At 37.3% G+C, this 12586-nt stretch overlaps 1 protein-coding gene across 2 annotated transcripts in view; it reads left to right on the top strand.

The window, feature by feature from the left end:
* LOC137657861 (ADP-dependent glucokinase-like) overlaps positions 1-12586 on the top strand; it is a 76887-nt gene that overhangs the window by 50990 nt on the left and 13311 nt on the right. For both annotated transcript variants that reach the window (XM_068392461.1, XM_068392460.1), the window contains exons 6-8: positions 2783-2946; positions 3711-3817; positions 4750-4924. In XM_068392461.1, the coding sequence (XP_068248562.1) occupies positions 2783-2946; positions 3711-3817; positions 4750-4924 (446 nt within the window). The remainder of the gene's footprint in view (positions 1-2782; positions 2947-3710; positions 3818-4749; positions 4925-12586) is intronic.

The following is a 12586-nucleotide window of genomic DNA, read 5'->3' as shown; positions in this document are numbered from 1 at the left end:
TCGTCGAGCTAGGGAGACTCCACCTCCGCCCTCTCCAATTCCATCTAGCAGCTCATTGGGACAAGGGTTTGACGCTCGAAGCAGTCTCTATCCCGGTCACCAAAGAGATGAAGACCACTCTCTTGTGGTGGAAGACCAATCTCCTTCTCAGGGAGGGCCTATCGCTGGCGGTTCAGACCCCCAATCTTCATCTCTTTTCGGATGCATCGGACTCGGGCTGGGGCGCGACCTTGAACGGACAGGAGTGCTCGGGAACGTGGAACGAGGAACAGGAAATGCTCCACATCAACTGCAAGGAGCTACTAGCAGTTCATTTAGCCCTATTGAACTTCAAGTCCCTCCTGCTAGGCAAGGTGGTGGAGGTGAACTCCGACAACACCACAGCCTTGGCTTACATCTCCAAGCAAGGAGGGACCCATTCGAGGAGCCTATACGAGATAGCAAGGGACCTCCTCATTTGGTCAAGAAGTCTAAACCTCACCCTAGTTACGAGGTTCATTCAGGGCAACATGAACGTCTCAGCAGATCGCCTAAGCAGAAAGGATCAGGTCATCCCCACGGAATGGACCCTCCACAAGAGCGTGTGCAACAGACTTTGGACCTTGTGGGGTCAGCCGACAATAGATCTTTTTGCCACCTCCATGACCAAGAGACTTCCTTTGTACTGTTCCCCAGTTCCAGACCCAGCAGCAGTTCATGTGGATGCTTTTCTGCTGAATTGGTCCCATCTCGACCTTTACACATTCCCACCGTTCAAGATCATAAACAAAGTCCTTCAGAAGTTCATCTCGCACGAAGGGACACGGCTGACGCTGGTTGCTCCCCTTTGGCCTGCAAGAGAATGGTTCACAGAGGTACTACAATGGCTGGTCGACGTCCCCAGGACTCTCCCTCTAAGAGTGGACCTTCTACGTCAACCTCACGTAGACAGGTTGCACCCAAACCTCCACGCTCTTCGGCTGACTGCCTTCAGACTGTCGAAAGATTCGCTAGAGCTAGAGGCTTTTCGAAGGAGGCAGCCAGTGCGATTGCCAGAGCAAGGAGGGTATCCACTCGTAGAGTCTACCAATCCAAGTGGGAAGTCTTCCGGAGCTGGTGTAGAGCCAATGCAGTTTCCTCTACCAATACCTCTGTAACCCAAATAGTTGACTTCCTATTACATCTAAGGAATGAGAGATCCCTTTCAGCTCCTACGATTAAAGGGTACAGGAGTATGTTGGCTTCAGTTCTCCGCCACAGAGGTTTGGACCTTTCTTCCAACAAGGACCTTCAAGACATCCTTAAGTCTTTTGAGACTTCTAAAGAACGTCGTCTACCCACTCCAGGCTGGAATCTAGACGTAGTCTTAAGGTTCCTTATGTCACCTAGGTTCGAACCTCTTCAGTCAGCTTCCTTCAAGGACCTTACCCTCAAGACTCTTTTTCTCGTCTGCCTTGCAACAGCTAAAAGAGTCAGTGAGGTTCATGCCTTCAGCAAGAACATTGGGTTCACATCCGAATCTGCAACATGTTCTTTACAGCTCGGATTCTTAGCTAAGAATGAACTTCCTTCACGTCCTTGGCCTAGATCGTTTGAAATTCCTAGCCTCTCCAACGTGGTAGGTAACGAGCTAGAAAGAGTTCTTTGCCCTGTCAGAGCTCTGAAATTTTATCTTAATAGGTCAAAACCTATTCGAGGACAGTCAGAAGCCTTATGGTGTGCAATCAAGAAACCTTCGAGGCCCATGTCCAAAAACGGGGTTTCGTATTATATAAGGCTTCTGATTAGAGAAGCCCATTCTCACTTGAAGGAGGAAGACCTTGCTTTGCTGAAGGTAAGGACCCACGAAGTGAGAGCCGTAGCTACTTCGATGGCCTTTAATAAAAACCGTTCTCTGCAGAGCATAATGGATGCAACTTATTGGAGGAGCAAGTCAGTGTTTGCATCATTTTATCTTAAAGATGTCCAGTCTCTTTACGAGAACTGCTACACCCTGGGACCATTCGTAGCAGCGAGTGCAGTAGTAGGTGAGGGCTCAGCCACTACATTCCCTTAATCCCATAACCTTTTTTAACCTTTCTCTTGAATGCTTTTATTGTTGTTTTTATGGTTGTTACGGTAGGCTAAGAAGCCTTCCGCATCCTTTTGATTTGGCGGGTGGTCAATTCATTCTTGAGAAGTGCCTGGGTTAGAGGTTGTGTAGAGGTCCTTTAGTAGGGGTTGCAGCCCTATATACTTTAGCACCTTAGAGTTGATTCAGCCTCCTAAGAGGAACGCTGCGCTCAGTAAGGAAGACGAACTTAATAAAGGCAGAGTAACGGTTCAAGTCGACTTCCTTACCAGGTACTTATTATTTCATTGTTATTTTGAGATAACTGATTATATGAAATACGGGATACTTAGCTATCCTTTAGTCTTGTACACTGGTTTTCACCCACCCCCCTGGGTGTGAATCAGCTACATGATTATCGGGTAAGTTTAATATTGAAAAATGTTATTTTTATTAGTAAAATAAATTTTTGAATATACTTACCCGATAATCATGATTTAATTGACCCTCCCTTCCTCCCCATAGAGAACCAGTGGACCGAGGAAAAATTGAGGAGGTGTCAACAAGAAGTACTGTAGTACCTGGCCACAGGTGGCGCTGGTGAGTACACCCCCTTCTAGTATAGTGATAGCTGGCGTATCCCTCCCGTAGAATTCTGTCGGGCAACGGAGTTGACAGCTACATGATTATCGGGTAAGTATATTCAAAAATTTATTTTACTAATAAAAATAACATATTTCATGAAATTTTCAGGTATGAGAGAGGAACGGCTGAAGGCTGTTAGGGATCAGATGATAATGATGCCTAGCAAAACCAGGATTCACTTTGAAATGGCTTCCTTCACGGAGACAGAACTTCTTAAGGACTTGAGTCAATACATTATTCCATATGCAGATTCTCTTGGCATGAATGAACAGGTAAGGAACTTGTCAATGAGTATGTGGGATTTTGCAATTGACTCTTGTCAAGTTTTCAGAAGCTTGTGTCATTACTTAGGAAGAATTAATTTTCTCTAAACATTTTTCTTATTTGAACTTTTCTCTTTGATAGTTTCAATCTTTTGACCTCATTTAAGCATTTGGTGTTATATTTAACCCTTTTACCTCCAAAGGACGTACTGGTACGTTTCACAAAACCCATCCCTTTACCCCCATGGACGTACCGGTACGTCCTTGCAAAAAAATGCTATAAAATTTTTTTTTTTTCATATTTTTGATAATTTTTTTTAAAAATTCAGGCATTTTCTAAGAGAATGAGACCAACCTGACCTCTCTATGACAAAAATTAAGGCTGTTAGAGCAATTTAAAAGAAATATACTGCAAAATGTGCTGGGAAAAAATAACCCCCTGGGGGTTAAGGGTTGGAAATTTCCAAAGAGCCTGGGGGTAAAAGGGTTAATATACAAAAAGACTATCCGTATTGTAGATGGATTTGATGAACTATGGAAATGTCTGTATTGATAGACTTTTTAAAAAATTGTAAGAGCAGATGTAGGTACTGTAATTAGATTTATAGTTTGATAAAAGTAAAATGTAGCTCTGTCGAACTGAAAGAAAATGGAATCTATGGGCTTCAAACACGCATTAAGAAGTTGATGGATACTCAAAAAAACTATGTTAGTGGCTGGGATTATTTGCAGTAAATCCTGTGAAAAACTTTTTTTTTTTTTTTCAATTTTAGGAACTTCCTAATCTCTACAGCATCTTGAAGTATGGCAACGTCAGCTTTATTTCAGACTACAATCCACGGGTGGCAGTTGTTCTTGACCAAATGAGGGAGGTTATCAGGTAAGATGGTTAGTTTTTATTCATTTGCTTTTTTCCTGTTAGTGCTGACTGTACTTTATAAGTAATTTAATACAGTTTACAGGTTTGTACTTTGATTAGTAAATGTATGTCTTTCCTCAAAGCTATTGTTGCACTGCTTTCAGTGAGGCTTGCCTGTTATTATAAAGTAAAGCAAGGATTCTACTTGGTTTGAAGAATTAATTTTCAAATTTCAAGGGCTGATGATTATATTAATGTAAAGTTAAACAAGTTAAAAAGCAAAAGATGTAATAATTGTTGCAAGCATTAGTTAGTTCAATGAGAAAGTGTGAAATTTTAAGAGTTTGTCTGAAAGATTTATTCTAGAATATTAGTTGGAAATTGAAGTATGGTCAGGTTGGAAAATTTGGAGATATAGTTAATGAAAAGCAAAGTGTAGAAAGAATCTAGTATCATATATAGTGTAACATGTAAGGCACATTTTAAGTGGTATAACAGTATAGGAAATTGATAAAAAGGGAGAAGTAAAGAGCTGCACAAGGGTACATGATAACTTGGTATCATCCCCTAGAGTGGCCTTGCTTGGTGCACTGAAGATGGTACAACAACTTGTTTGTGGGGCTCTATTTTATTGTCCTCCTGCTGCATTGACTTATGATTTTCTTTTCATCTGGTGTTTCCCACTGAACTTTCCAACTTGTTGAACTATTTGCTCCAATCTTACTGAAGGAGCCTTATGAAACTACACTTGAGTCATTCATTCATATACCATGGCACTTGTTAAACTACTTTTAAAAAATCATCATCTCCTCCTCCTCTGCCTATTGACGCAAAGGGCCTCACTTTAAAATGATATTGTATATGTTATTGTATGTTGAAAATGTTCTTAAAAATCAGTGGGTAATTTTACTTTCCCGGCATCTTTTCATGCTTCAGAATTTTATGTTTTGCAGAATGTTAAACCAATTACCAAAGAAACCTGGATATCGACAAGTGACTCGTTTGCACCTTCACACTCTTGCCTTTCAAGCAATCATGATTCAGAAAGAATCTCCATGGAAAAATAATCTTGCTGCTGCGACAAAAGCTGCTCTCACAGCTAATCGCCATGTTTGTGGAAACTCTGAGGTGAGTGGATGGTTGTGAAATGTAGCTTGTTTTACTGCTTTGGTGTCTTGAACAAAATGATGTGTTATGCTGGTGATTTTTTATGGCTACGTATCAGAATTGTACAATTCTCTTGTGTGTGATTTGTAAACTACATGGATACGGAAATTTGGGTACATTGCTGATTGTTGTAAACTAAGCTGCATTTCTAGGTTAAAAAATGAATTCTATATATATAAAGATTCTGGTAGAGAAGAGCTACACATAAATTATGAGACATAAAGCAAAAAAAGATTAGGTGTCACTTGTGTGAGCCTCTTCGACAATTAATTATTTGTACTTACTTCAAACTTCTTAAGTTTCAACAATACCACTACATGAATAAGTATTCTGGAGAAAACATTGTAGTTAAACTTCACAACAGAAAAGATAAGACAGAATTAATAAAAATGGAGTTTTAATTAAAAAAAAAAAATTTTACTCGCCTGATGTTCATATTGTTTTAGCCCCAAAGCCAACTAAACAGCGACAATACTGTCCCCCAACTCCCCAAGAAAAAAAAATTCCCCAGGTGACATCTAGTGACCAATGGCAACTCTAGCCTTATCTAACGGGCCAGTCTTGGAAATCGTAACTAATATCCTATTCTCTTTAACTCATTAGTCAGTGGGGGAGAAGGGTGTGTATGTATTAGAACATCAGGTGAGTACAATATAAATATCAGATTTTATTTTTTAAATTTCATTTATTTTTATGACTCTCCCTTAATGTTCATATTGCTGACTCGCACATTTTGTTGAAGGTGGGTCATGACGGAATGGGGTAGGAAATTTCAAGTCCTATATATACTCGTTTATACAGTACATACACCGTTTAGTCTAATACATCTATACCAAACCGTTATAATTTATGTTATAACTTCATGCTCTAGATTATCTTGATAAATACCCCTTAAAGGAGCACAACTGATGTCCTCTGTTTTGGAATTCTGGTAAATCAAATTATTGAGTTTTTCAATAGAACATCTGTATTTTGTATGAAATAGGCTTTTGAATGAAAAAAAAAAATTGTTTTCTTATTAAAAAGTCCTCTAATATATTTATGCAAGCGCGTCCGGTCCCATATGAAACCCTTTTGTAACCTTGGGACTTTTTTACTTTTCTTGAAAAATTCTTGGGAGTTATTAATTTTAATATTGCATACAGTAATTCAACCATTTCCTATGATTCTCTGAAGAATAGATTATCCATTTTGCCATACTGTATATTATATGGTAATCGTAAATAAACGTTTGTTGCACACGTTACTCTTATTTCTTTGTTTGCTCATTTATATATTTATAATTTTTATGTTAAAAGTGTATAAAGGTTATATAAGTGTTGGGAGGTTTTGTAAAAGCTTCATTTTATAAAGATAAAAAAGATATAAAAGATTTCGGAAACAATGAAACATCATTCTATAGATCTCTGGATCTACTTCCTGGTTTTTCAGCCGTTGCTAATATAACACCCATGATAGCCGAGGTATTACTGTACTGTAATGTTATAGTGATTATTATCAAAAGTGTATTCGAGTTTAACTATTACATTAAATTACTTTGTTTTAATCTTTAGGCCCTCATGGGTATTAAGTATTAAATGTTTCTTGATCGTGATTCATACAGTATTGTGTGTGACATGCTAGCTTTCAGTTATTACCGTTGAGCTTATGTTTATGTGAGGCGAGTCTCAGAAAATTGGTGTAAGTAATTAGGCTATAGTATTAGTTTGATTAGCTCTTTCCATCAGGGTGTGGCAGTCAGCCAGTTGAACCTCAGGTAAGATTAATAGAAGTGAACAGAATTTCAATAATGAATTCAATTACTTCTATACTCACGTGAGGTTCATATCATGCCCCCCCCCCCCCTGCCTCCCCACTAACTGGGGATGTCAAGAGGCTGTTCAACATTATTTGAAATTAATTGATGTACCGTATATGAACTGTATATCAGCATATAATGCAACCTTTAGATTAGAATAGGTAAAAATTTAAGGCAGATTTTCATTGATTTATCTCATATTTGTAGTATAAGACGACTGATGAATTATAAAACCATCATTGTGTAGGCTAGGTTTTGGTTATGCAAAGGTATTTTTAAAATTTTCTTTTACTTACTGTATCTTTAAAAATTAAAAATGAGTGAAATAAAGTTCATTCCATATTGTGCTTTTCTTACACATGACGACCAGAATGGGAACCATTTTTTTGTTTTTGTTTCATTGCCATTTATAACAAACGAAAAATTTCATTTACACATCCAAGTGATAACTAACGATACTAATGGCGGTACCTTGAATCAGTGGGCGATGTTTACAATTTCTCAGCTGGACTAGCTTATGTAATTTTCAAACTTATTCAAAACAACTTACAATAAATATTGAACAAATACCAGTATGTTACAAACTGCTATAGTTTCCCTAAGTTTACTAGAAGCAATGAAGTGTAAACAAAGCAATGTTTTCCTTTTTGGGCATAGTATGTAGGAAAACATGATGTAAAAATGGCTTTATTTCATTTATTTGGAATTTCTAAAGGTACAGGAAGTAAAACAACATTTATGATAACATCATCTTTACATATATTAAGAATAAAGTACTATTTATTTATTTATATGTGCATATATGGATGGTGTGAGGGATGATGTGTTAAAGGAGGTGGGTGTGACTGTACTTGAATGATTGGTGATATTGTTTAAGATACCGTATATACTCGTGTAACGTGATCTCACGTTTTATGCGACGTGTATCTCGTGTATCATGTGAGAATTTTTTGAGAGGGGAAGGAGTTAGTCTTTCTTATGATAGATTTCTGTATCCCCCAAAACTGCCGACAGTACGGTATGTTACAATTCTACTTAGGATAAATGGGCGCTACTACCTAGGCTAGGCTAACTCCAAAATGATGATACAGTATCAATATTATTACTGGTATTTGTAATATAACCAGTACAAAATTATTATTGTTCTTAGTAATAGTGGTATTAATGGTAATTAAAACGGAAATGGCGATACTTTAAAAGCCAAACCGCGGTAAACATTCGAAGTTACCAAACGAGAAACAGCTGTTAGTGATAACTTAATTGGTTATCAGCTGTTACTCGCACTTCAAGTATTGTACAAGAGTAAACAATTACCGTACTGTACTTACCAGTATATTAATAATAACGTCAAGAAGAATGTGACTGAGTTATTATTTTACATTATACTCAGTCAGCGAGGAAATATACTGCAAAATATAAACTGTAAGTTATAGCTGCAGCTGAACAAACAAACAATGTTCAAGCTGCTAAGCTTTTTGGCATCGAGGAAAGCTGTGTCCGAAGCTGGAGAAAGCAAAAAGAAAATATACTGTCAACTCCTTATAAATGTGCAGATTGTGGATCTAAGTGTAAAGGGCCACATTTAGAAGATGCAGTGGCAAAGTGGTGTCAGAAAACCGAGAAAATGGTCTAACTATAACACGAGCGAGTATAAGACGTTATGTGATTAAAGAAGCAAGAAAATTGGACCTTCAAGAATTTATTGCTAGTGCAGGATGGTGTACTTGGTTTATGAGAAGGCATAACTTCGTCCTAAGAAGAAGAAAAAAAAAATGCACGAAAACTTCCGACAAAACTAACAGAAAAAATCAATGATTTCCTAAAAACAAAAATTGCACAAAAACTTCCAACAGAAGTAACAGAAAAAATAATATTTTCCTAAAAACAGAAATTGCACAAAAATTTCCAATAAAATTAACCGAAAAAATAAATAATTCCCTAACCTTTATTATCAGAAAATGCAAAACTAATAACTATAAATTATCATGCATTGGCAACATAGATGAAACCCCTCTTAACTTTGATATGCCATCAAACTACCATGAATAAAATGAGAGATAAAACTATTTTAATCAAGACTACAGTCCATGAAGGATCCCATTTTACAATTGTTTTAACATGTATGGCAGATGGAACAAAGCTTTCACCAATTGTTATCTTCAAGCAAAAATTGATGCCTAAACGAGAGTTCCGTAATGGTATCGTTGTCCATGTACATGAGAAAGGATAGATGAACGATGAAGGATGTAAGATTTGGCTAAAGAGAATTTGGGCATCAAGGCCAGGTGGTTTAACGAAAGAAAAAAGTTTATTTGTGTAGGAAATATTTGTCACATCAAGTAGAGTCCGTTTCAAAAGCTGTGCGAGAGACAAAAACCGATATACCGGTAATTCCCGATGGTTTGACTAGCGTTGTTCAACCTCTTGATGTATCCATCAAAAAACAATAAAATGACAAAGCACAATGTTAAAGCACTAAGCGCGAGGGAGAGCACAACGGACCATGTGGTAACCACATGGTAAACGAGACACAAAGAGTCGCACTGAGATAAGAGGAGCGTCGAGATGATATCACGACGCGACCAGAGAACTTACTGGAGATCAGGACCCAAGCTCACATGTGGCCTACCTCGGGTTTGCCCTTAGGGCACGTATCCTTCCGCTAGGCCTACCATTACAGAAAACGGGAGTGGGTAAACTACACAAAACTCTGGTCGTTTGAGAGGAGGTTCCAGGTAACTCCTAAGAAAGTGGTTCTCGGTAAGTATGTTAGGAAAAATACAAATTACTAATATTTTGTGATTTAAAGACAACATTCAAAAGAAATGGATGTTGGAAGGGGAGAAAACATTTACAGAGGAAAGGAGAATGAGGGCTCTAGATTTGCCTCTCTTGTATTTGTGGGTGAAAGAAGCTTTGACTGAGGTAAATACAGATTTGAATATGGTATTAAAGCATATAAAAAATGTGCCATATCGAATGCTATAGATGAAACTGAAGATGACGACATTTACGAAGATGTAGAAGATGAAATTATCGAAGATTTTAAAGATGATCAATATGACAACTGCCTAAATGAAGAAGAATTCAAAGCTTTATTTAATGATACAGACACGGAGAGTGACTTCTATGGATTTTAGTTTAGTAATTTTGTCATTTTACTTTTTACTTTGGTGGATTTTAACTTATTGATAAATTTCTGAATGTATTTTTACTTTGATAAATGTTTATGTACCTTTGTATGCTACAATCAAGATAATCGTTCAGTAGTAATTTTTTCTATCAAGCAAAAAAATTCTTATAGTCTAAAACCCACCACACAGAAGGAACAAACCACAATCAATTGGTCTATAAAAACAAAGCCGGTAGTCTTGATCAGAATATAACCATCTGCTATACATGTGTTTAATTATGCAATTATTATATATAAATATGCTATTAATAGCATTATTATTGGAAACAGTTAAGTAAAACATTGATTTTTATGATCATATATTTTAAATAGAGACATATATTTTGTTTAGAGTAAATATGAATATATGGTTTTGCCAATGTCGTAACCTTGGCCAGACGTACATACAATATTTTTATATCTTGTATGTTATATCTTTTAGGATGCAATCCCCCTAAAATTGGCTTTAAAAAAAGGTCTTCAAAGGTCACACATTACACGAGTACATATGGTGTTTTATGTTGTTAATGGTACCAGTGGACAGGATGTGTATGTGCATTGTTCCGCTGTACAAAGGTAAGGGAGATATGCATGAGTGGTGTAATTCGAGGGGTATTAGTTTGTCGAGCGTAGTTGGGAAAGTGTATGGTAGAGTGTTAAATAATAGGATTAAGGATAAAACAGAGGACGCAATCTTATATGTACAGAGGGATTTTAGAAGAGGTAGGGGATGTATGGATCAGATTTTTACAGTTAAGTAGATATGCAAAAAATATTTAGCAAAAGGCAAGGAGGTATATGTTGCATTTATGGATTTTAAGAAAGCTTATGATAGAGTTGATAGAGAAGCAATTTTGAATGTGATGAGGTTATATGGAATTGGTGGAAGGTTTTTACAAGCAGTGAAGAGGTTTTACAAAGGCAGTAAAGTGTGTGTTAGGATAGGAAATCAAGTGAGTGAGTGGTTTCCAGTGAGAGTAGATCTGAGACAAAGATATGTGATGTCGCCATGTTTGTTCATTTTATTTGTTGATAGAGTTGTGAGAGAAGTGAATGCTCGAGTGCTTGGTCGAGGATTGAAACTGATAGATGAGAGGTCCTCTGATCATGAGTGGGAGGTGAATCAGTTGTTGTTTGCGGATGGTACTGTATTGGTTGCAGACTCGGAGGAGAAACTGTGTCGATTAGTGACAGAGTTTTAGAGGGTGTGTGTGAGAATGAAGTTGAGAGTTAATGTGGGTAAGAGTAAGGTTATGAGATGCATGAGAATGGAGGGAGGGTGGTGCTAGGTTGAATTGAGAGGTACTTGAGGAAGTACAGTAGATCAGTTTAAGTACTTGGGGTCTTGTTGCTGCAAATGGTGGAATAGGAGGAGATGTATTTACATCAGAGAGTGAGAGTGAATGAAGGATGTAAACTGTTAAGGAAAGTGAAGAGAGTGGTAAAGAATAGAGGATTATGATTGAATGTAAAGAGAGTTTTGTGTGAGAAAGTGATTTTACCAACTATAATGTATGGATCGGAGTTGTGGGGAATGAAAGTGACGGAGAGACAGAAATTGAATGTGTTTGAGATGAAGTGTCTGAGGAGTATGGCTGGTGTATCTTGATTAGATAGGGTTAGGAATGAAGTAGTGAGGGTGAGAACTGGTGTAAGAAATTATTTAGCAGCCAGAGTGGATATGAATGTGTTGAGGTGGTTCGGCCATGTAGAGAGAATGGAAAATGGTCGTCTGCTGAAGAACGTGATGAATGCAAGAGTTCATGGGAGAAGTACAAGAGGAATGTCAAGGTTTGGGTGGATGGATGGAGTAAAGAAAGCTCAAGGTGATAGAAGGATAAGTGTGAGAGATTCAAAAGAGCATGCTAGAAATAGAAATGAATGGTGAGCGATTGTGATGCAGTTCTGATAGGCCCTACTGCTTCCTCTAGTTGCTGTGGTGATCACTGAGGTAGCAGCAGTAAGGGATTCAGATACAGTATGAGGTTTCATTTATGATAGATAACAGGGTGGGGTGGGCTGTGGCATCCTAGCGGTACCAACCAAATTTGGCTGAATCCCTCGTCAGGCTTGGAGGCGCAAAGAAGAAAATTTCCCTTTTGTTTTTTGATGTTGGCTATCCCCCAAAATTGGGGGATGAGTATCCTTGTCAGTGGTAGCTTGAAATCAGCTGAGTGTGTTTACTTGTCTCAGATTGGCTTGCATAAAAATTGGTTTGATTTCATTGATTTAGAATTATTCCTCGAATAGGCTATTTATTATGAAGATATGCCAATCATAAATAAGGTACGAATGGTATTAGTACCTTTAATGTAATTAAATAAATGGTACAGCAAATGAATATAAATACTGTATCTTAAAACTATGTAGGCTACTTCCTTATACTGAAAACTATTCTGGTTATCTATTTAGTCCATTATGTTCAAAATCCGTTATAACTGTGCCTATTATTACAAAGTTCTACTTCATTCAATCCTTTTTTTTGGTTCAACCAGTAACCAAACAATAATCATGAATACAGTACACAATACATTTCCTATAGCTTTCTTGTAGGAAAATATTTATGGTTATATGTTAGTCCAGGAAATATACATGTTATAAATTATATTCATAGTTTATAAACCACATAATTGTGTTGAAGTCACAAGTTTTC

This window comes from Palaemon carinicauda, chromosome 18 (genome assembly GCF_036898095.1).
Source record: "Palaemon carinicauda isolate YSFRI2023 chromosome 18, ASM3689809v2, whole genome shotgun sequence".
Lineage (NCBI taxonomy): Eukaryota > Metazoa > Arthropoda > Malacostraca > Decapoda > Palaemonidae > Palaemon > Palaemon carinicauda.
Note: the sequence above shows the minus strand (reverse complement) of the source record. Positions and strands in the feature narration are given on the sequence as shown.